At 44.5% G+C, this 23,091-nt stretch overlaps 1 protein-coding gene and 1 long non-coding RNA gene across 13 annotated transcripts in view; one reads left to right on the forward strand and one right to left on the reverse strand.

Moving 5' to 3' along the window:
- The window catches only part of CC2D2B (coiled-coil and C2 domain containing 2B), a 143,605-nt gene that overhangs the window by 111,127 nt on the left and 9,387 nt on the right, over positions 1-23,091 (forward strand). For 10 of the 12 annotated variants that reach the window (XM_053305371.1, XM_053305368.1, XM_053305377.1 and 7 more), the window contains 2 exons: positions 867-980; positions 22,048-22,182. The exons of 1 other annotated variant lie outside the window; for it this stretch is intronic. In XM_053305371.1, coding sequence (XP_053161346.1) covers positions 867-980; positions 22,048-22,182 — 249 coding nt within the window. The remainder of the gene's footprint in view (positions 1-866; positions 981-22,047; positions 22,183-23,091) is intronic. One more of the 12 variants, XM_053305376.1, reaches the window with a different exon arrangement.
- The window catches only part of LOC128349313 (uncharacterized), a 34,650-nt gene that overhangs the window by 7,958 nt on the left and 3,601 nt on the right, over positions 1-23,091 (reverse strand). The window contains exons 2-6 of the long non-coding RNA XR_008318725.1: positions 21,222-21,299; positions 11,676-11,748; positions 9,527-9,638; positions 7,696-7,790; positions 5,938-5,995 (exon numbers count right to left, since the gene is read on the reverse strand). This is a non-coding gene — a long non-coding RNA (uncharacterized LOC128349313). The remainder of the gene's footprint in view (positions 1-5,937; positions 5,996-7,695; positions 7,791-9,526; positions 9,639-11,675; positions 11,749-21,221; positions 21,300-23,091) is intronic.

Consider the following 23,091-nt stretch of genomic DNA (forward strand, 5'->3'; position numbering starts at 1 on the left):
AGTAATAAGGAAGCTATAACAAACAAGGCTTCCTCTGCAAAATGAAGTGTGTGTCCAAATAAAGATAGCTCTTTATCTCAAATGTAGCTGTATGACAAGGTGATCCTACAAGCAATTTAAAGAGCAAATTGCTAAGTGTTAAGAGAGAGAAAAATAACAAACATTTTATTAAAGTACATCAGAATTGGGAAACTAGCCAGAAAGAAAGTGGGACCATGAGAGGGCAAGAAGGGAAAAAAGAGCACTGAAGACAGACTGGGACATCTCAGATAAATTGTACACCTATTAAGTTCTAAAATTTGGTGCGCTGTACCCAGTAGAGGGGGAAGCCGGGTGCCTCAGCCAGCCCTGTCCCTGTACTGACACACTCCTTAGCCATAGCTCCTGCTTCTCTGAAATGGCACAGAGGAAATGGCTAACTTCTTGACTAAATTTACTTGAGGAACTCCCACTAAAATTAAAAGGACAGCAAGATTTCCTCAATTTAATTTAGTCAGGATGTCTACCAGAGACCCCAGGATCCGCACTGCCCTCCACAGACAAGCGCTGAACCTGGGAAGAGCAGGGGTTGACTACTATGTATTTGGAGACAGCATGCTCCCATTCTCCCTCTACTTAGATATAGCATACCCAGTTTTAGAATTACTGAATAGGTCTTATGTGATTCAAGCTTTTTGTAGAAGATGATGTTGGGGAGATGCCCACATAAAAATCTTTGGAATTCTAGTCTCTCAGATAAAATGGCTGCCTCAGTTGCTTTGCCATTTTGAACTTCCGCGTGGTAATATCACCATATTATAGTTTTGTAGAAAGATGAAACATGTACCAACTGCTTTTGAAAAATTATCAACTTGTATTTCTGATAGCATTGCATCAGTTTGGGTGTTGGCAACAAAGAAGAACATGCGGTGCTTCTGTGTAACTATCTCCTGTATATTGGGAAAAAAGCATGGGTACTATTGGGAACATCTGTGTTAGAAGTAAGTGTAGCAAAGTATTCAAATCCTTGTTTCTATGGTTCTTCCATAAAATGTATACTGGGTAGAACAAAATAAAATGCATCATAGCAAGAAAAGTATTAACGTATGCCCCCAATACCGAATAGGTTATTAGCTTCTTGTTTAATTCATGACTCATGATTTTTTTACACACAAGTAGGATTTCCTACTCCCAGGTAGTCCCATTGGTTACATGTAACCCTAACTCCAAATTTTTCAGACTAAAGAACCTATAATAACAGTATATTTCTCTTCAGGGGAGTGCAGCAGTGACCCCCATAGCCCAAGCATGAACTCCTGTGCCACTTACTGAAAATATGAGTTGCTACCTAAGTAAAACAAAAATTTCAAACCCAGCACTAATGAGGCTCCAAACCTCAACAGCTCAGTTCTCAACATTTCAGCTGAAAAGACACTAATGATTGCCTTCAGCTGATCTAAAGGCAATCATCACAGGTTTAGGAGCTGGTCAAGTGCATTCTACAGGACAGTCTCCCACAATCATTACATCTTTTGTTGGTAGGTATCATGTCAGCTGTCTTTGGGCACTCACAGTATCAATGTCTTCTGTCCATCCAAGCCAAACACAAATGACAGTGTTTCCCTTTGTGAATATGGTTTCATATCTGGGGATATGTCTGGCTTGTTGTGTCTCATGGTGCCTACATAGGTCAACTCCATGCTCAAGAGAGCCTCTGCCAGCTGTACACTGGGGAAAAGGTTATCCCTCACCACAATCCTCTGAGGCTAGGTTCATTTGAACACAGCCCTGCACTTTATTTAATCTATCTATCTATCTATCTATCTATCTATCTATCTATCTATCTATCTATTTGATTTTTATACCGCCCTTCCAAAAATGGCTCAGGGCGGTTTACACAGAGAAATATCAAACAAGTAAGATGGAACCCTGTCCCCAAAGGGCTCACAATCTAAAAAGAAACATAAGATAGACACCAGCAACAGTCACTGGAGGTACTGTGCTGGGGGTGGATAGGGCCAGTTACACAGCCCTGCACATGATAACATCAGGGCAGTGGCAACAATGCAGCTGCCCTGACATCACTGGTGGATGTGCCTACATGCTCTTTGTGCATCCTTTAATCATGTGAGGGGGTGCTTATCTGAATTGCCCTTTGCACAAACTCCAACAGGGTTTTGGTGTGCATGTCGAGGGGCGATTCATTATAAATGGTACCAAGTGTTCTTCCATGGCTGCACATGTTGCTGCACAGCATGCAGGTCTACTTGTCTTTGTTGCAGTCCTCCAGCTTGCTTCCCAAGGTAAACATCTCCTGTCAGTGGGTAGGATGTTTCTGCATCTCAGAGTTGCTTCCCCCTTTCTGGATGAGTCAGGCAGAGAGTGTGGAGTGACAGTGTCTCTGATTCACACACTGCCCCTGTGTGTTCAGGTATGATGTCTACATTGGGCCAGTGATGAACTGGTTTTGGTGTTGTATCCCACTAGAAAAAGTAAGAAAAGACCAGAGACATAGTGTAGATTATTGATCCACTGATGCCAGGCTTCCTGAAGCTGACATGTTGTGGTTGCTATGTAGTGATCCTTTTGGCTTTGTTCTGCTAAAATCCCTGCTTCTGCAAGGTCAGATTCTTTTGAATGATTTCTTCATTCCAAACTATAGCTCTGACGTTGCGAGAGGGGCTGGTTTCATCTGCCCTGACTCAGGAGCACAGAACTATGCAGTGCCTCAGACTGTTCTGCAGATACTATCAACTTTCAAGGTCAATTGAGCTTGCAAGGGGAAACAAAACTTAAGTTTCCAAAGAGAAACAGGGTGTTCTCTCCTATCCCAAATGGCTTAACATGGGAATGAGATAGAAACTTCCCCACCATAGGGAGTCCATGCATTTCTGGGGTTGTTTTTCTTCTGACGTAATGTGGGGATGGGATAGAAAGCACCCCACTATAGGGAGACCATTCATTTTGGGGTTGTTTCCTACCCTGTGTCATATTTTTCTTATAAATATCATAACTGATGAGGGGCCATATGTGTGTGTGTTCACACACACACACACACACACACACACACAGTACCAAAAGGGAGGTAAGAGGATTACAACAAGAGCATAGCTGGGAGTGCAGTGGTTTCCTTGTTTACACACCTTTATGGAGGTGGAAGTGGAAATCTATCCCCAAATCCAGATGAGGGTTAAGTACAAGATACAATAAACTCAATTATAGATATGAATAATTTTGATCTTTGTGGTGATCCATGTTCCCTCATAAAATGGGTTTTGCATCTGCATAGTAACTCCTGTGGAAGAATTCTTCAGCTCCTCAAGGTGCTCTTGACTCTGTCCACCACCCACGAGGCACATCCTTTATTTTCTGTGGTTCAAGCACTCTTTGCTTGGTTCCTTCTTGTACCCCACAGTGTTCACCTCATGAAGGATCTGTTCCTCAATATAACTCAGTTCCCAAGAAAGATTATTGGTACAGTTTTACCTTGGTGTTTGGACTTGGACAGTTTAATGTTTCTCTTTTGGATCAAGATTCAAACTGCTAATAATGGACAGTAAAAAAACTTTTACAATATGTACTTCTTGTAGAGGAACTCTTCCCTCCTCAGATAGGCACGGTCAGTGTTTAATTTGTTTGAGTGAACATAGAATTCGAGCCTGCAAGACTTGTTTGTCGAAACAAACAAGAAAAAGTAAGGAATTCTGACTTAGAGCAACTTTATATGAAAACACATTAAGACCTCTGACACTGATGCCATGGTCACTTTGATCTCAACATCTTCAGTGTTGGTAGTGTTGCAGCTAGGACCCTGGCAGCATCAGCTCTCAACTGCAATGTCTCATAGTGACTGCTGGTGTGTGTGTGTGTGTGTGTGTGTGTGTGGGGGAGTTTAGAGTCATGGATAAAAGTGCTGGACTCCTCCCCTCTTTGTTTTTCCATGTTAGTCTCTATTTTGTCTCTCCAGATGGTGGTTTGTTTTGGTCTCTCTCTTCAGCCATGAGCTACAGCTGCAATTAAGCTGCAGGCTTTTTCACATTTGTTTGTAACCTTTTCTTTAAATTAAATCCTTGTTGTTCTTCAATACTAAAGAACTGTCTCTAGAACTCTTGCTTTACTGGTTTTGCTCTGCTATTTGGGGACTGAACTGCCATTCTTCCCCTACAAAGGGTTATGGGCCCAGAAGCCAGTAAATAAAAGAGAGAAGCCTAGAGAGTTAAATAGAAAGCAAAGCAAAGAGAAAAGCTTTGAAAATGGAGACAGCACAAGGATCCCAGACAATTAAAAGTTGCAAGGTCCTGAGTACGAGCTCTGGTCTTTCAAGATAGAGATGCTCCACAAGAGTCATGGACTTGGCAGTGCATTGCAGGTGCAGGAAAGGGCAGAAAGAGTGGGACAAAACAGATGAAAAGGCATCAGGAATGATTGGCGGTGAGTGACCCAATCTTAGTGCATCTAAGAGACAAAGGAAATGCAAAGAATATGTGGGAAACTCTGAAGGGATTATATAAAAAGAAGTCTGTGATTTTTGAAGTGCATCTAGTAAGAAAACAGAGCAATAAAAGACTTGGAGAAGTCTGTTCAAGCTCATAAATGAAATGTTAGAAATATCTAGGCAACTGCAAGCTCAAGAAGTAATCATGCCAGATGCAGTTTTGATAGGATTGCTGTTGAATAGTTTGCCACATTACTTTGATAGTATGACTAGTGCCTTGGAAGTCAAGGAGGATGAATACTTACAATTTGTAATTAACTGTCTAGATGGCTTTTATTTGCGCAGAAGGGATGATGGGAACCAAAGGAAAGTGAAGAAAATACATCTAGACCCTTGCAAAGAAATAAGAAATGCTTTATTTGTGGAAGCCCCAAACACTTGCAGAATAAGTGTCCCAAGAATAAAGAGTTTGCAGACAAAAGGCATGCAAAACAAAGTTGCAAAAAGAGTGAGTCATCTGGGAACACAGAGTTTAGAACTTGCAAGCAATCAGGGACTAAAGCTAATAAGCAACATATACAGCTTGTAAGGACAGATAAAGTTTTGGAAGCTAAGTCTGAGAAATGCAGCAGTGGCATTTGCATTGACTCAGATGCTACAAGCAACCTGATTAGAGAAAGGGAGAACAATTGAAGAAAGAAAAAACATTGGATTAACAATTGAAGAAGCTTTGTATGTGCCTACTCTAGAAACAAGTCTGATGTCTGTAAAATATGCTACAGAAATGGGCTACAAAGTGAAATTTAAAGGAAGGTACTGTTTCATTACTCATAAACAGAAATTGCTTATGAAAGCAGTTTTATAAGAGAATAGATTGTTTGAAGTAGAATGTGTGACTGAAAAGGCCAAAACTGTGAAGGAATTCACACACAAAGGATGTCTGAATTTGTGGCACAGAAGGTTAGGCCATAGAGATGCCAAAAGGACAAAGGTTCTAATTTGAGTTAAAAAACAAACAAACCCAAACCCAATCTTCTTTAAAAAGCCTCCTCAATTGTTCATGTGCCAGATAAGGCTACTACAAAGAACTTGAAGTTATTGTTCATCTCTACACACTCCACCCCATCAAGATCCACATTCCGAGGTTTCTTAATACACGGTTTAGATGGAGATGAGGAAATAAAAGCAACGCCTGTCCCAAAAACTTCTTCAGCATCTCCAGCTAGAGATGTCCTTTCCCTCATATACACCAACCTTTTGTTGGAGAGAAAGATACCACTACTCAGTCCCATCTATTTGTCCATGGGATGCCCAATGGATTATTGGAGTTCACCAGGGGCACTAGAACCTGGCTATGTACGTAGCCTTAGGTGATTCAGGGATCACTATTATTTTCTATCACCGGTGCTCTCTGATGATTTTGTTTAAAAGAGCCCAAACAGGGACTCTTTTAAAAGACCATCAATACCAGCTCAACCACACGTCCTGTGCAAGAAACTTCTTAAGGGGATGATTGGACTCACCATAAAAGCCTTGATGTGGAAATCATTCATCACTTTCCAGCACCTTCGGAAATATCCCCTGATAAGGAAAATTCAGATATTTATTTATTTTATTTATTCATTTAATAAATAAAATACCACCTGACTCCAAGGTTCGAAGCAGTTCACAACAATAAATACAATAAAGACAAAATAAAACAAACTGTTAAAACAATAATGATTTAAAACATTCAAAAATTACTAAAAGCCAGGCTTAAAAAATGCATCTTAAGAGCTCTTTTAAAGGGCGATAAAGATGTTAAGCCACAAATGTTTATAGAGAGCACATTCCACAGCCCAGGAGCGATTGCAGAGAAGGCCCACTCTTAAGTTGCTGCCAGACGAGCTGGTGGCATTTGGAGATGGATCTCTCTCCATTACCTTACTGTGGAGCGGGAATCATGCGGAAGAAGGTGCTCTCCCAGGTAACCCAATCCTAAGCCATTTAGGGCTTTAAAGGTAATTCCCAGCACTTTGTATTTTTCCTGGAAACCTATTGGCAGCCAATGCAATTGTTTTAAGACAGGCATAATATGGTCTCTCCTAGAGACCATGGAGACCAATCTAGCTGCTGCATTTTGGACCAACGGGAGTTTCTGAACTACATACAAAGGCAGCCCTACTTAGAGTGCATTGCAATAGTCAAGCCTAGAGGTTACCGGAGAGTGCACCGTAGTTCTGAGATCATTATTTTCAAGGAGCAGATGCAGCTGTTACATCAGCCAAAGTTGGTAGAAAGCACTCCTGGCCATAGCCTCAACCTGAGAAATCAGAGTGAGGCCTGGGTCTAGAAGCACTCTCGCTACATACCTGTTCCTTCCGGGGGAGTGCAACTCCATCCAGAACAGGAAGATCTATCATGTCCCTCGAAGTATGACCCCCTTACCATGAGTACCTCTGCCTTTTTTTGATCCAGTTTCAATTTATTAGCCCTCATCCAGTCCATTACTGCCTGTAGGCAGGCATTTAGGGGAGTTATGCCATTTTCTGATTATCACACCCTGCTCCAAATCTCCTGATAATCTCACACTGCAGTTTCATGTAAAAAGCAACAGGGATAGGATGGAGCCCTGAGGGACACCATTCAATAGCTCTCATTTCAGAGAGCAACTATCTCCTAGTGATACCATCTGGACTCTACCTGAGAGAGAGGAATGGAACCACTGCAAAGCAGTACCACCTATTCCCAAATCTCTCAAATGATCCAGGATACCACGGTCAACAGTATTGAAAGCTGAAGTGAGGTCCAAAAGAACCAACAGAGTCACACTCCCTTTGTCCATTCCTTGGTAGAGATCATCCATCAGGACGACCAAGGTGGTCTCAACCCCATAGTGTGCTCTAAAGCCAGTTTGAAATGGATCCAGATAATCAGTATCTTCCAAAACTACCTGTTGATCAGCCACCACCTCTCAATTGCCTTGTCCAACCAAGGGAGGTTGGAGACTGGCCTATCATTATCCATCACCAAGGGCTCTAGGGTGAGCTTCTTAAGTAGAGGTCTCACAATTGCCTCCTTCAAACATGGAGGCATCCTTCCTTCCCCCAGTGAAACACTTATGATGTTAACTAGGCCTCCCTGCTAGATGTTATAAGCCATGTTGGGCATGGATCCAAAGGACAAGTGGTAGGTTGAACACCTTCAAAGAGTTTGTCCACATCCTCAGGAGTCACAAATTGAAACTGATCCATTTTAATTGAACCAGAGGAGTTACTGGACACCTCTGCAATTGTCCTCACCATAACCGTGGAGTCCAAGTTGGCTTGAATGCGAGAGATTTTATCCACAAAAAGGTTGTTGAAAACATCACAGCGGGATGATGAAAAATCCAAACCTAAGTCCAGAGAGGAGGGAACATGAGTCAATCCCCGAACAACTCCTCTTGACACAAACTTGTGGACACAATATGTGTAGAATAAATTGCTTCTTTACTGCATGTATTGCCACAGAATAAGCCTTCAGATGGGCTTTATGTTGTGTCTTATCGGATTCAAGTCGAGTCTGCCTCCATTTACGCTCTCGTCTTTTCCCTTGCTGCTTCAGCTCCCGTAGCTGTTCAGTGTACCATAGAGCCATTTGAAGCAGAATTAAGAAGATGCTTAGGGGCAATAGTGTTTACTGCCCTGGTAAACTCCCTATTCCAGGTCTCCACCAGGGCATCAACAGAATCACTGGCAGAACCAACTCAAAAACCCTCCAAGTCCTCTTGGAATCCTATAGGATCCGATAGCCTTCTTGGGCAGACCACCCTAATAGTTCCTGCACCCCTGAAAAGGTGGGTTGTGGCCATGAAACCAATGTGGTCTGTCCATGACCATGGAGACCACCAGATGGTGGTCTGTCCATGACAATGGAGACACTAGGAGTCTCCACCCATGGAACAGCATCCCAGCCTGAGCAAAAGACCAAATCAAAAGTGTTACCAGCAATGTGAGTTGGTCCTGTGACTAATTGGGATAGGCCCATAGTTGTCATGGCCGCTATGAATTCCTGAGCTGCACCAGACAAACCAGCTTTGAAGTGAACACTGAAATCACCCAATACCAAAAGCTTGCGTGATTTCAGCACCAACTCTGTGACCAGCTTCATCAGCTCAGTTAGAGACTTCGTTGGGCAATAGAGTATTTGGTAAACCAATATAATCCCCAATCTTTCCCGAGTCCCCAGGCCAAGATACACATACTCAATATGGTCCAGTTTTCTCACAGGGATTCTGGTAAGGGAGATGTTATTCCAATGGATCACAGCTGCTCCACCACAGAGTACCCAGCAGGTAGATGCTGAGCCCATATCGGGCCACTAGCCTCCCCCAACCAGGTCTCAGTTATACAAGGAAGGTGGCTACCTCATTTATGACCAAATCATGAGTGATTTTGGTCTTATTTTGAACTGACCTGGCATTACAAAGGAGCAAGCTTGGGTTCTGTGGGTGGTTAGAACTACTTGCCAAGGCCTGAGAGCTGACAGGACAGCAAGAAGGGGAAACAGCTATTAGATTTCTGGTCTCTCTTCCCCTGTAATGGCCTGCTGACCTGCCAACACCAAATCTTCTATTCCCCACCACTACTGTAATAGTCACTCCTGAACCCCCAAAGGCACTCCCTACTCCCTCATCTGTACCAGAGTCCTGACACATAACTGTAACTAGCCAGGCACTAACAAAGAGCAAAATGAATCCCCTCATAATCACAAAAAGGACCTCCAACAAAAAGCTTCCCCCCAAAATCTGGCTATGAATGTCTCTGTCCCCACCCAAAGGTTCTCAGACATACAAAAAACAAACATAACACACCCTCCAACTTCCCTCCCACACTGAAGACTACCACCAAGGACCGTCCGCCTGCAGGGGGCGTTCCTGGCAGCTGTGCTGGATGGCTGCTTGCCTCCCTCTTATTAGCAGGAGAGCCAGCCATGCCTCTCACATGTTTCCTCCTTCCAGCAGGTATTAAGCTTCAGAATTAGCTTGTAGGGAGACAGTAGAACATAGGTAGCCAGAACAGAGAAAACTACAGCAAAGTCCTCTCACAGCCAGAGATGAAAAAGGCCAGATGACAAAGTGCCCAGCTTTACCTTGATTATGATTATGTTGATTATGATTCCTCCACTGATTCTGATGAGGGCTTTGCCCAAACAGAAAATCCATCAGATCTGTCACCATACGAAATTGTACCCAACCAACCATCTAAATCCCCAACAGAAGAAACAAAATTTTACCATATCCAAGTGGCAGAAATGGCTAAAATTCTAGGTTTGGTATTGAAAACTCCAACCCAAGAGGTGAAAGATCCAGTCTATGATTCCATGTCCTGTTCTTCTTCTTCACAACCAGCATTGCTACCTAGGTTATCGGTTCTGACAAACTCAGCTAAATTGGCTTGTGAGATCCCACCAACCTCTGCCTTGACTTACAAAAGATTAGAAAGCTTTTCTAGGATTAATCATGCCCTTTTCTTTTCAAGCATCCCCCACCAAACTCCTTGGTGGTGGATTTTGCCATGGGCAGTAAATTGGGGGAAAGACATTCATCTCCAGTAGACAAGGAGGGCAGGTTATTAGATGCCATGGGCCGTATGTTCCAGTCAGCAGCATGTCTGTCTATTAAGATAGCCAACTACATGGCCTGAATGGCCAAATACTATTACTATATTTGGGACAAGTTCAAAGATGATTTAAAAGATGTACCAGAAGGTGTTTAAGGTAAAGTGTGCCGTCAAGTCAGTGTCAACTCCTAGCAACCACAGAGCCCTGTGGTTGTCTTTGGTAGAATACAGGAGGGGTTTACTATTGCCATCTCCCGTGCAGTATGAGATTATGTCTTTCAGCATCTTCCCATATTGCTGCTGCCCGATATAGGTGTCTCCCTTAGTCTGGGAAACATACCAGCGGGCATTTGAACCGGCAACCTCTGGCTTGCTAGTCAAGTCATTTCCCCACTGCTCCATTAGGTGGTGTTTAGGATAAGTTTAAAGCTGTGCTAGCAAAGTCAGAGACAACACTTGAGCACAGCTGAACACCTAACGGAAATGGAGTCCTATTCCATTGCAGGCGAAGTGTCCCTAAGATGACACGCGTGGCTTCAATAAATCTCCCTCACACACACACTCACACAGGGGTGCTCAGTTTTTATTTTTAGGAATTTTTGAAATGTTTAGATTCTTTGGTGTCTTCATTACACACCTTAATTTCTTCTGTTCATTTTGACCCCATTGCTTTGCGGGTGGGGGGTGGGTAATTAGTGGTATCTCATGTGCCAACTACCCCCCCCCAACCTGCAAGCCACTGGGTACTCAGTTTATATTTTAAGAATTTCTGAGGAGTTTAGATTCTTTGGTGTGTAATGAATCCTCATAGGGATTCATTATGGTTATTAGATACCAAAGAGTCGAAACACTTGAAAAAATTCCTAGAACATAAACTGAGTAGTACCCCAGTGACTTGCAGGTGGGAGAGGGGTGTAGTTGGCACATGGCAGTTGACAGCTGGTTCTGTCCAAAGGCAGTCGAAATGAATAGAAGAAATGAAGTTGTGTCATGAATCCTCATAGGGATTAATTGAAGAAAAGTTATTATACACCAAAGAATCCAAACACTTGAAAAATAGTGTCCACACATTTTCCTCCATAACTCCACTTCTAGAATGGCTAAGGCTTAGCTTTTCTTTTTTAAAAAAAAAGAAAGCTGGGAATCTGAAGGAAATAATAGGAGGAATCCGAATCTCAAATAGATTCTGGCGCAATTTGATTTGGACCCAAATCTAGCCAATGGACCACAGGGGTGATTGGTTCTGTCTCCAAATTGCCTGAATCAGCTGGATTCAGGTACAAATTAATTTGTACCTGAACCAATTTGCACATCCCTAATGCATGGTTTGTTTTTTTCTCATCCTGATTCCAAAAGGTTCTTGAAAGGGATCAATAACTTATTCCCCCTAGTTAGAGAACCTGTTGAACCTGGACACCTTTGTTGGTCTTTTCTACACTTACAGAGCCTCCCTTTGAAGTGAAGTCACTTTCTGAGAGTGACTTCAGTTAAGTTACTCTCCCTAAAGACCACTTTCTTAGTGGCCATAACATCAGCAAGGAGAGTCACTGAACTAACAGCTCTTAGGATTGACTCCCTTTACACAAAGTTCTTTCCAGACAAAGTTGGTATGAGGACTGATCCAACCTTTAAACCTAAGGTAGTCTTAGAGTTTCACATAAACCAAGACATTGTCTTACCTTCTTTCTTCATGAATCCATCTATTCCTTTGAAGGAGTCAATGCGCTCCATGGATGTCAGATCTATTCTGTACTATATGAAAAGAACAAAATATTTCAGAAAATCTCATAGACTATTTATTTCCCTTAAGAGAAAGAAAAAAGGACACTTCATCTCCAGACAAAGACTTTCACACTGGCTAGTTGAGCTAATTTTCTTGTGCTACAACATACAGAAAGTTAAGCCTCCATCCAGTCAAGGCACACTCTGCTAGAGCAATGGCTACATCAGCAGCTCATATGTCTGGAATAAGTATGATGGACATTTTCAAAGCAGCAACATGGTCTTTGGATCTCCCTATCATAAGATATTATGCTGTAGACATCCGCTCAGCAGCAGAGGCCAACTTTGATTGGGCAAATCTAAAGAAGGTGCTGTAACTACATCCTAGCCTTGAGTCTCATGTGATTATTCCTCGCTTAACACAAACTAAAATTACCAGTTTCCCCCCCTCGGATGTTAAACAGCACTCCTCGTCTGTCCAGATATAGGCCCATCCCCAGATATGACTGCCTTGGCCGAAGCCTTCATTGAGAGGACTCCCAAATGTGTTCCATAATCCAACCTTACGGACATCATGCCTACCGTACAAGGAGTGTCTTCCCTTCTGGATACCCTTCCATGTGTTACTGATCCAACTGTGATTGAGTCTTATTTTCCAACAGACTCGGAACACTGTGCTTTTGGTTATAATTGCTCCAATTGGAGCTTTGCTAGTTGGAATGTAGCGGGGTGGGCAGGGAAAAGGAGTAATTCGGCATTTATATCTTTCCTACAAAAGTGGGATGTGCTATTGTTGCAGGAAACCTGGTCTAAGATCTAAATATCAATGGATCTGGATCGTGATCCATTGTATCCATAACATTGGGTTCTGCACCTGCGCAGTGACCTCACGGACTAACTAATTAGTTCCTTGTGGAGCCTCCAACTGCCATGCATGTGACCGTGCTCCTACTATCCTTTGCAGCTGGGGCGCGTCATACTCAGTTTCTGTTAAACCGCCGTTGTGTTTACAGCTTCAGACTATTTGCTCCTAAGGAAAGAATTGATTTTGGATAACGACTCGGAACTGGAAGCAACCAGTGAATCTGATAGTTTGGACATTGGACTGTACAAGGATAACATTTTGGGGTTTGCCTTACAACAAAAAGCATACAAATGATGTCTGAGGCTATGTCTGCCAAGCCCAAAACTACTTTCAAACACTGCTTGGAGTGCCGTGCGAAATTACCAACAACAGACACTCACGATGTGTGCTTGTTATGCCTAGGAGAGCAGCATAACTCAGCGAGCTGTAAGATTGGCACTTCATTTTCTAAACAAACTTTAAAGTACAGGGCGCTGAGATTGAGGGCTGCGCTTTATGATGATGCGCTGCGCCCTCCGACACCAAGACCCTCGACGTCGACGTCGACACCGAGACCCATGGTGTCGGCATCGGGGTCAGTCTCGAAAGCCTCGGTACCGGGGCTAGACCCTCCTCTGGTGGATTCTGCTAGTCAGCAGTCTAAAGCCACTGTGGTGCAGGAGTTCAAACAGCCGGAGGAGGTGGAGAAGAAACGCCACCAGCATAAGCGACACAAGCATAAGTCGACCACAGACGAAGAGCCGGAAGGCTCACCACCCTGGAAGCAGATAAAAAAGACCCGAGTCCGCAGCCAGACTCCATCGCCTACGGCGGTTCAATCGGAGTGTGAGGACTGGGATTCCACAACAGTGATCTCACCGTGGGTGATGATCTCGCTGGAAAGTTTGGAGCGAGATACGAGTACACTGCCGCCATCGTCTCATCCGACGGTATTGGAACAGACTGCATCAGCATCGATATTGGGACTGAACTCGATGCTGAGCATTGTCGAGGTGTCGATATCAAGAGAAGACTTGACATCGAAGTATGCATCGACATCGAAGGATGTATATCAGCGGTGTGGTGCAATGGAGCTCACCCCTGTTCCTACACCAATAATGTCACCAGCCGTGACGCCTCGGCAAGTTTATTGCACGGAGGACTATTTAGATTTTGGAGAGAAGGCAGCAGCAGACCAGGCTACAGGAAATCCAGGGATGAGGTCAGACTTGCTTGCTTTCCTTTACTCCTCAGATAGCACGCCATCAGGATCTACTTTCCATGGATTTGCGGGAGCCGAGGTCGACCGCGGCACCGGCAGGACAGTGCTATTGATACCGAGGACGCCGATACTGAAGACTCCCTTAATGTCACCGGGACAGCTACCTACGATGTCACCGGTACAACTGCCCCACATGTCACCGATACGACCTGCTGGGTTACCAAGGCCCGTCCAAGTATCGGCAGCTACTAGCCCAATAGGATTTTTGAGGCCACAATCGGCAGCTACTAGCCCTGATTGGTTTTTTGAAGCCACAGATGACAGATAGGTCGACATTAACCAGACCATCACCATTGTTGGTCCTCCCAACATCGACACATATGGCTCATTCATGTGGTTTCACACATACTCCATCGGTGGTGTACCCTATTGATTATGCAGACTATAAAATTTGGAAAGCGCAACAGGAGGCTGGACTCCTACAGCCATCGTTACACCAGGATAGAAGTGTGATAGCCACCACATCTGCTCCAGCGGGCCAGGCTCCCCCAAGATTGATGGTTTCTGCTCCAAGGCCTGCGCCTTCTAGGTCTGCAGAACCCACGCCTGAACCTTCAACTGTGGTGAGAAGGAATAATATTCCAGTCACACCTATTGAGATACCGGATTCCGAGGATGCAGATTCCTCAAACATCTCTGACACTGATGATGAGGACTCTACAATTCCGACGGAGCCTCTAGAACCAAATTTCCCAACTGATGTACCTCCACTTACTTCAGTGTCACCAACAGAGGAATTAAAGGCTTACCGTATCCAGATAAGAGAGATGGCAGAAGCCCTAGGCCTTGAATTGAAGCAACTGGAGTTAGATTTAAAGGATCCAGTCTATAACATGGTGGCGAGGGCAAAGGTATCCCATCCAGTCTCTTTACCCATGCTTCCAGCGATAACAGAGGCAGCCCAGACTGCATGGGAGGTCTTGCAGACGTCTACTGCCACTTCACGAAAGTTAGAGGGCCTATATCGGGTGCAAGAGGAGGATAACACCTACCTCATGAAGCATCCGATACCGAACTCCTTAGTGGTGGAATCTGCCTCTTGAAAGGGTGGGCAGCAGCATTCGACACCCAGTGATAAGGAAGGAAGGAAGTTAGACGTGTTGGGCAGGAAAGTCTATGCCACCTCAAGTTTGGTAATAAAGACAGCCAACTACTCAGCATGCCTAGCAAGGTATGGGAACCACCTATGGGATGTTCTGTTTCAGAACTCCGCTACTATGACACCCAAGGAGTTTCAAGACCATTTCAAACAGACATATGAAAGGACCACAGTTGTAACGAGACATTTGCTTAGCATGTTTAAGCATGCAGCAGAGACAGAATCTAGAGCAATGACCACGGCAATAACGCTGCGCCGCCATGCGTGGCTTCGATCAACAACTCTACAGCAGGAAATACGAGATAGAGTGGAACATTTACCGTTTGACAGCAAATGGCTCTTTGCTGAAACCACGGATTCCACCATGCAATCATGGAAGCAGTCGAAATTCACAGCTAAGGCTTTTATGACTGCAACAGGAAGCGGACAAATGCCACATAACCGATCATACGGATGGCAACAAGGACGATATGCATACAAGCAAGAAAAGAGGGACTACAGGAGACAGTACAAGCCGTACCAGCACAACAAACCCTACACTCAGTGTCAGAGGGGACAAAAACAGAACAAGGACCAATCAAAACAGTCTCTTTGATGGACAGGTCCATCCACTCCTACAGCGCACAATGACACAAGCTTTAGTACCCAAGGCCAACTTCACCGGCCTTGTGTATGCCAACATATCCATCAAGCTGGCAAGCCATGCTCAAGCATGGCACAGTATAACATCAGATCAGTGGGTCTTGAAAATTATAAGGTCTGGCTATGCGATAGAGTTAAAGCTTTGCCACCTTTTCAGGGAGTCAAGTACACCAGACAGACCCAGGTGTTATCGGACGAAATACAAATGTTATTGGAAAAGAAAGCTATTGTGCAAGTAGAGTGGGTGGACAGGATGCGGGGATTTTATTCCTGTTATTTTCAGATCCCCAAGAAGGATGGGGGTATACGAGCAATTATGGATCTGAGGGACCTGAATTGCTATGTAGACACCAGGAAGTTCAGGATGATTACCCTGCAGGGGATTCTACATCTCCTAGTTCGAGAGGAATGGGCAGCCAACATTAAGGGGAGTAATGGCAGGAGAGAGGGCATGCCCTCAACTCCTGCCTGTGGCTTCCAGCAGCATCTGGTGGGCCACTGAGAACAGGATGCTGGACTAGATGGGCCTTGGGCCTGATCCAGCAGGGCTGTTCTTATGTTAGTGACCCTAGATTTGAAAGACATGTATTTACATGTAGGGATACGCGAGAAACATCAAAAGTTCCTACGGTTCACTGTAGGAGATACAGCATACTAGTATGTGGTTTTGCCATTCGGCCTATCCACGGCTCCACATGTATTCACCAAGGTAATGGCGGTGGTCATAGCATTCTTAAGAACAAGGAGGATAATAGTTTATCCTTATTTGGACGATTGGCTTCTGGTACACGAAGAAAAAGAAGAGTTACTTTCGCAGATCCAGTTTGTGCTCCGCCTCATGAAAGATCTGGGCATCAACGTGAATTTACAAAAATCCAGGTTGCAACCCCAGCAAAGGGTGAGCCATATAGGTGCAGAGCTGGATATGCGAGAGAAGAGAGCATACCTGCCAGAGGCCAGATACGCGCAGATCAAGAGCATTGTGCAGTTGTTGCAAAGGCAGCCACGACAGCCAGCAGTGGCAGTGCAGAGACTCATGTGTCTCATGGCGTCCTGCAGTTCACCAGTCAACAACTCGCATTTGCATATGCAGACACTTCAGTTGTGGTATCTCAGCAACTTTCAACCGAATTGCGACAGCCAACAAAAGATGCTTATATTTCCACTACCAGTACTGAGGTCTCTAAACTGGTGGACAGTAGAGGCCAACATGCGAATGGGTGTCCCTTTCCAGCCGCTCATCCCTATGTGTACTCTAATGACAGATGCCTCCCTTTGAGGCTGGGGTGCTCATTATCAACACCATCAGGTGCAGGGACAGTGGTCCATGCACCAGCGAAGAAGACACATTAATTATCTCAAACTCCTTGCTGTGTTTTTAGCACTGAAGGCATTTCAACCGCTGTTGCAGGGGAAACTAGGTGCAGGTACACCTAGACAACACCACGGCAATAGCGTACCTGAACAAACAAGGTGGGACAGTGTCATGCTCACTAAGTCTGTTGAGCCAACAGATCTGGTCCTGGTGCATAGCTCGGGCCATAACTCTGACTGCATTACATATCAAGGGGACAGACAATGTTCAAGTGGACATCCTCAGCCGAACGCTGTTGGAGGACCAGTGCCACGAATGGGAGTTGAACATGGATTATCTGAGAACAGTCTTCAACAAGTGGGGTTGGCCCAATGCGGATCTGTTTGCGACTACTGTCAACAGAAAATGTCAGAGATATTGCTTGCGTAAAGGTCTTGGCAGAAATTCTATAGGAGATGCATTCCAGGTCAGATGGAACAAGGACCTGTTCTACCTATTTCCACCTCAACTGCTAACGCGGGTAGTCTCACAGATGCTGCGGGATGCCACGAATGGGATCTTAATCACACCGTGGTGGCCAAGACAGCAATGGTTCCCATCGGTGCTCCGGCTATCGAGGGGAGTTTACCACAGATTTCCAGGGCACCCGGTTTTGCTGACTCAGAACCACGGGACAATTCATCACCCCCAACAAGAAACCTTGAAGCTAACGGTTATTAAGGCAGATACTACTGAATAATAGGAAGCGCTCCACGCGCTTGAATTATGACAGCAAATGGAAAAGATTTAAAATTTATGCTAAATGCCATGGGTTTTTCCCAAAGAAAGCCACTATCAATCAAGTACTACTATATATGACAACTTTGAAAATGGCAGGGTTTGCAAATGCTTCTTTGAAGGTAGATTTGTCAGCTATCTCTTCAGAGCATAAGGGATGGGAGGGCTCCACAGTGTTTTCCCATCCAAAATGCAAGAGATTTGTCAAGGGGTTGAATAATTTATTCCCACGGTTGCAGAAACCACAACAACAATGGGATCTGAAACTAGTACTGCAGGTTTTGTTGCAACAACCTTTTGAGCCAATGGCCAAGGCTACCCTGTGGTTAAAGACTTTGAAGACTGTGTTTTTGATTGCAATCACTACAGCGAGAAGAGTCAGCGAGCTTGCAGCCCTTCAGGTGGATAAGCCGTACACGCAGATTTACCCACACAAGGTTATAATGCGGTTGGACCCGCAGTTTTGCCCAAAGATAACATCTGAGTTTCATATAAATGCAGATATAGTTTTGCCCACCTTCTTTCAGAAGCCAGAGACACAACTAGAAAGGGACATGCACTCTTTAGATGTCGGCGCGTGCTACTTTTCTACTTGGATGCTTCCAGACATATGCGCAAGACCAAAAAACTGTTTGTACTATACAAAGGGAAATCAAGAGGCTATCCTGCTTCCAGGCAGCGCCTAGCCCAATGGATTGTACAGACGATAAGATTAGATTATGTTGAACAAGGCGTAATGCCGCCCACAACAATTACAGCACATGCCACTAGGGCTTATGCATCCTCAGCTGCGAGCCTGGCAGGAATTTGAGTGGCGGAGATCTGCAGGACAGCGGCATGGTCCTCTAGCCACCCCTTCATAAGACATTACGCAATTGATTTGAGACAAATGAAGGAGGGAGAATTTGGGCATGGAGTTCAAAAACAAGTCCTGCCATGAACAGCAACCCTCCACCTGAGTAGCAGCTGGCTAATCACCCAATGTTGGCTAATCACCCCATCACTCCTTGATAAAATTTTCAACTTATCCCTGAAATTGGGCTCTGTACCAGAAGACTGGAGAGTAGCAAATGTAACACCGATTTTCAAAAAGGGACCCGGGGCGATCCGGGAAATTACAGGCCAGTTAGCCTAACATCTGTTCCAGGCAAATTGATGGAAAGCATCCTCAAGGATAAAATTGTAAAGCACCTAGAACAGGCCCTTCTGGGAGTGAGCCAGCATGGCTTCGCAAAGGTAAATCTTGCCTCACCAACCTTTTGGACTTCTTTGAGGGTGTCAATGAGTGTGTGGATCAAGGTGATCCAGTTGACATAGTAGTATACCTGGACTTCCAAAAAGCATTTGACAAAGTTCCTCATCAACGACTCCTGAGGAAACTTAGCAGTCATGGGATAAGGGGACAAGTACATGTGTAGATTACTAACTGGTTGAAAGACAGGAAACAGAGGGTAGGTATAAATGGAGAGTTTTCACAATGAAGGGAAGTAAGAAGTGGGGTCCCCCAGGGACCGGTGGGACCGGTGCTTTTTAATTTATTCATAAATGATCTAGAAGCAGGGGTAAGTAGCGAGGTGGCCAAATTCGCAGATGATACCAAACTCTTCTGGGTAGTGAAATCCAAAACGGATTGTGAGCAGCTCTAAAAGGATCTCTCCAAACTGGGGGAGTGGGCGACAAAATGGCAAATGCAGTTCAATGTTAGCAAGTGTAAAGTGATACACATTGGGACAAAAAACCCCAAATTCAAGTATATGCTAATGGGATCTGAGCTGTCGGTGACTGACCAGGAGACGGATCTTGGAGTCATGGTGGACAGCTCATTGAAAGTGTCGACTCAATATGCGGCAGCTGTGAAAAAGGCAAATTCCGTGCTAGGGATCATTAGAAAGGGGATTGAAAATAAAATAGCTAATATTATAATGCCCTTATACAAAACTATGGTGTGACCACACTTGGAGTACTGCATACAATTCTGGTCACCACATCTAAAAAAGGACATTGTTGAACTGGAAAAGGTGCAGAAGAGGGCAACAAAGATGATCAGGGGCCTAGAGCACCTTTCTTATGAGGCAAGACTACAACACCTGGGGCTTTTTAGCATAGAAAAAAGACGACTGCGGGGAGACCTGATAGAGGTCTACAAAATCGTGCATGGTTTGGAGAATTTGGAGAAAGAGAAATTCTTTTCCCTCTCACATAACACTAGAACCAGGGGTCACTCCATCAAATGATTGCCAGGAGGTCTAGGACCAAAAAATGGAAGTACTTTTTCACACAATGCGTGATCCACTTGTGGAACTCTCTGCCACAGGACGTAGTGACAGCCAACAACCTGGATGGCTTTAAGAGGGGTTTGGATAACTTCATGGAGGAGGGGTCCATCAATGGCTACTAGTCGGAGGGCTGTGGGCCACCTCCAGTCTCAAAAGGCAGGATGGCACTGAGAGCCAGTTGCAGGGGAGAAATGGCAGGAGAGAGGGCACGCCCTCAACTCCTGCTTGTGGCTTCCAGCAGCATCTGGTGGGCCACTGTGAGAAACAGGATGCTGGACTAGATGGGCCTTGGGCCTGATCCAGCAGGGCTGTTCTTATGTTCTTATGTTATGGATACAACAGATCATGATCCAGATAAACAGGTTACTTACCTGTAACAGATTATCTGGAGGTGATCCGTTGTATTCATAAAACCCGCCCAAACCTCCCCACAGTATAGGTGGCAGGACACGGATCCATAAGCAATGTGGGATCGCCAAAAATGCCAACTGGCGGACCACCAGAAACTGAGTATGATGCGCCCCAACTGCAAGGGATAGTAGGAGCATGGTCACGTGCATGGCAGTTGGAGGCGTCACGAGGAGCTAGCTAGTCAGTCCGTGAGGTCACTGCGCAGGCGCAGAACCCAATGTTATGAATACAACGGATCACCTCCAGATCATCTGTTACAGGTAAGCAACCTGTTTTTATGTGGTTTATAAGTTGGCTGCCCACTCTGACTCCAATGGGGGAGTCTTAAAGGGGGTCTTGCATGCTGCATTTCGTTTTCTTTGGAAGCGGATTCTCTGCGGCTCCTTGATTTCCCTCCCTTTGCAATGGCTGTTCTTATCAAGAACCTGTGTGAGGATATATTGATAATTAATGTTTACATCCCTCCTGGCTCCTCTTATGGCCCTATGGCTGCCATTTGGGACCAACTGGATTCTTACATTTTGGAAATCAGCTTGAAGTCTCTGTGTGCAGAAATTCTTCTTGTGGGTGACTTCAATTCTAGATGTGGCCCTGATAACAACACGGTACTTGCCTCCCAACTTTGGAGTGGGGGTGACAACTCAGTTGGTTTTCTATCTCATACTCATACATCCTAGCACCCGCTACCATTCAGGTGAGCTCGCCAGACACTCATCTTGTGAGGGGAGCATGGATCACCATAAAGATAAACAGGTTGCTTACCTGTAATAGGTGATCTTTTGGTGACCCATGTTCAGTCACAAGACCCGCCCCGCCTTCCCCGCTGCTAGAATGTTGCCACAGTAATTATTACTTACCTGTCCTCATCCATCCATTCATGTTTCATTGATCCTCACGGTGATCAATTTGGAACTGAGCGACAGGTGCTCTAACCGCTGAAAATAATGGACACACCTCATGTGCAGGGGCGTAGCTATAATTGAGCGAAAGGGTTCAAAGAACACGGGCCCCCAGCTCCTGAGGGTCCTCCAGCTCCACCCCTCCCTATTTTCTTCAATATCTCCCTCATTCTGGGGGGCTGCCAGAGAGAGGGATGAACACAGGCCCCCTCTCCCCTAGCTACGCCCCTGCGTCATGTGTGGTGGGTGGAGTCAAGAGTGTCTTGAGGAACTGAATAATTCTTCCATGGGGGTTACTGTGCAAGTGCAGAACCCATTTTGTGAGTGAACATAGATCACCAAAAGATCAGCTGTTACAGGTAAGCAACATGTTGTTTTGTTTTGTTTTCTAGGATAGCAGGTGGCTTCATCTTTCATGTTAGATAATCAACCCTGTGTGAATAATATGTTATTTGGTTCAATGGTACTTATGGCAATAAGTTCCACATGCTATAATCTGTATTTAAAATATTTTAATTAAGAGTTCTTAGACACTTCTATCCTGTTGCCTTGCCCTGACATAACCCTAGCTTTTAAATCCCTTCAAATGCATACTAAATGTCAAGAAAAATATCTGTGTGAATAAGGTTTAAGATGATTACTAAAAAAAAAGAGAACCAAATTTCTGGCTAAAAAGTGGAACTTTATCTGTATACTAGAAAGCACAAGATATAAGTATAAGGCACAGTTCCTTTTGTATTTTGAAATGAATGAAAACTGGTGGCATCTACTTTTGCTAATATAGGGGAAAGTGGCTTATGTAGCAACACAAGAAAATGGAGAATATTTTCTGTGGAATCCATTAAATGGCCAGTGCTATAAGCAGTTTGATGCATTTTGCCCCCTACAGAGTGTTGATTGTTTGATCAGTTGGGAAAATGTAAGTATTGTATTCATAATTAAATAGAGTGAAAAATCATTATATACTGATACACATTCTCCACTTCCCCAAGAAATAGTGGGAAGTTCCAGGGCAACACTACAAGGTTTAGTGTCCTTTGGATTAGAAAGCACTGGAGACTTGTAAGGCATTTGTAATATTTGCTCTCTCTACACTTACGCAAACAAATCCTAGCAGAAGCAAATACACTCCTATTAGTAGATAACACAGCCCGTATCCAATTCCCAGAGAGAAAATTGTGCAGCTCCCTCTCTAGGCTATATTCTCTAGTTTGGCAGAGCACATGTTTTGTAAGCAAACAGCCATAGGTTCAACCTCTGACATCGCCAATTGACTAGCCTGAAATCTTGGAGAATTGCTGCCAGTCTAAGTAGACCAATGATCTGATTTAGTATAGCAGCTTCATATGCATCTCCCCTTTTCACAAGTGTGGATATCTTTTAGGGCACTTGATGTGATTAATTTGACCCTTCATTCAATAAAGCACAAAGCACACACACACGCAGACACACACAGAAGTTTTGCCAAGTTCCCCCGAAAGCCGAGAGAGGGAGAGAGATACAATACATGCACACTGCAGTCTTTAAGACCTCTCTGGTTATTGGCTGAGCTGCTATGATATCACAGAAGCTTGAAGCAGTACTCAGATTACAAGGGATCCGGATGGGGTTTTACTCCCTTGGTTTTTGAACTGCCTCCCTTAGCAATTGTTCTTATAAGACAACAGGGAAGGCATAATTTGACTAAAATTGGGGGGGGGGGCTGGGAGTGGGGCTTTTGAGTTTTGCTAAGGGCTCCCTACCCTTTCCTCCCAAAAGTTGAACACTGATCTGGAGCCAGAAAATGAGCTAATCCTCTAGCCATTGGCTGAGCAGCTGTGAAGCCTGT

This window comes from Hemicordylus capensis, chromosome 3, assembly GCF_027244095.1.
Source record: "Hemicordylus capensis ecotype Gifberg chromosome 3, rHemCap1.1.pri, whole genome shotgun sequence".
NCBI lineage: Eukaryota > Metazoa > Chordata > Lepidosauria > Squamata > Cordylidae > Hemicordylus > Hemicordylus capensis.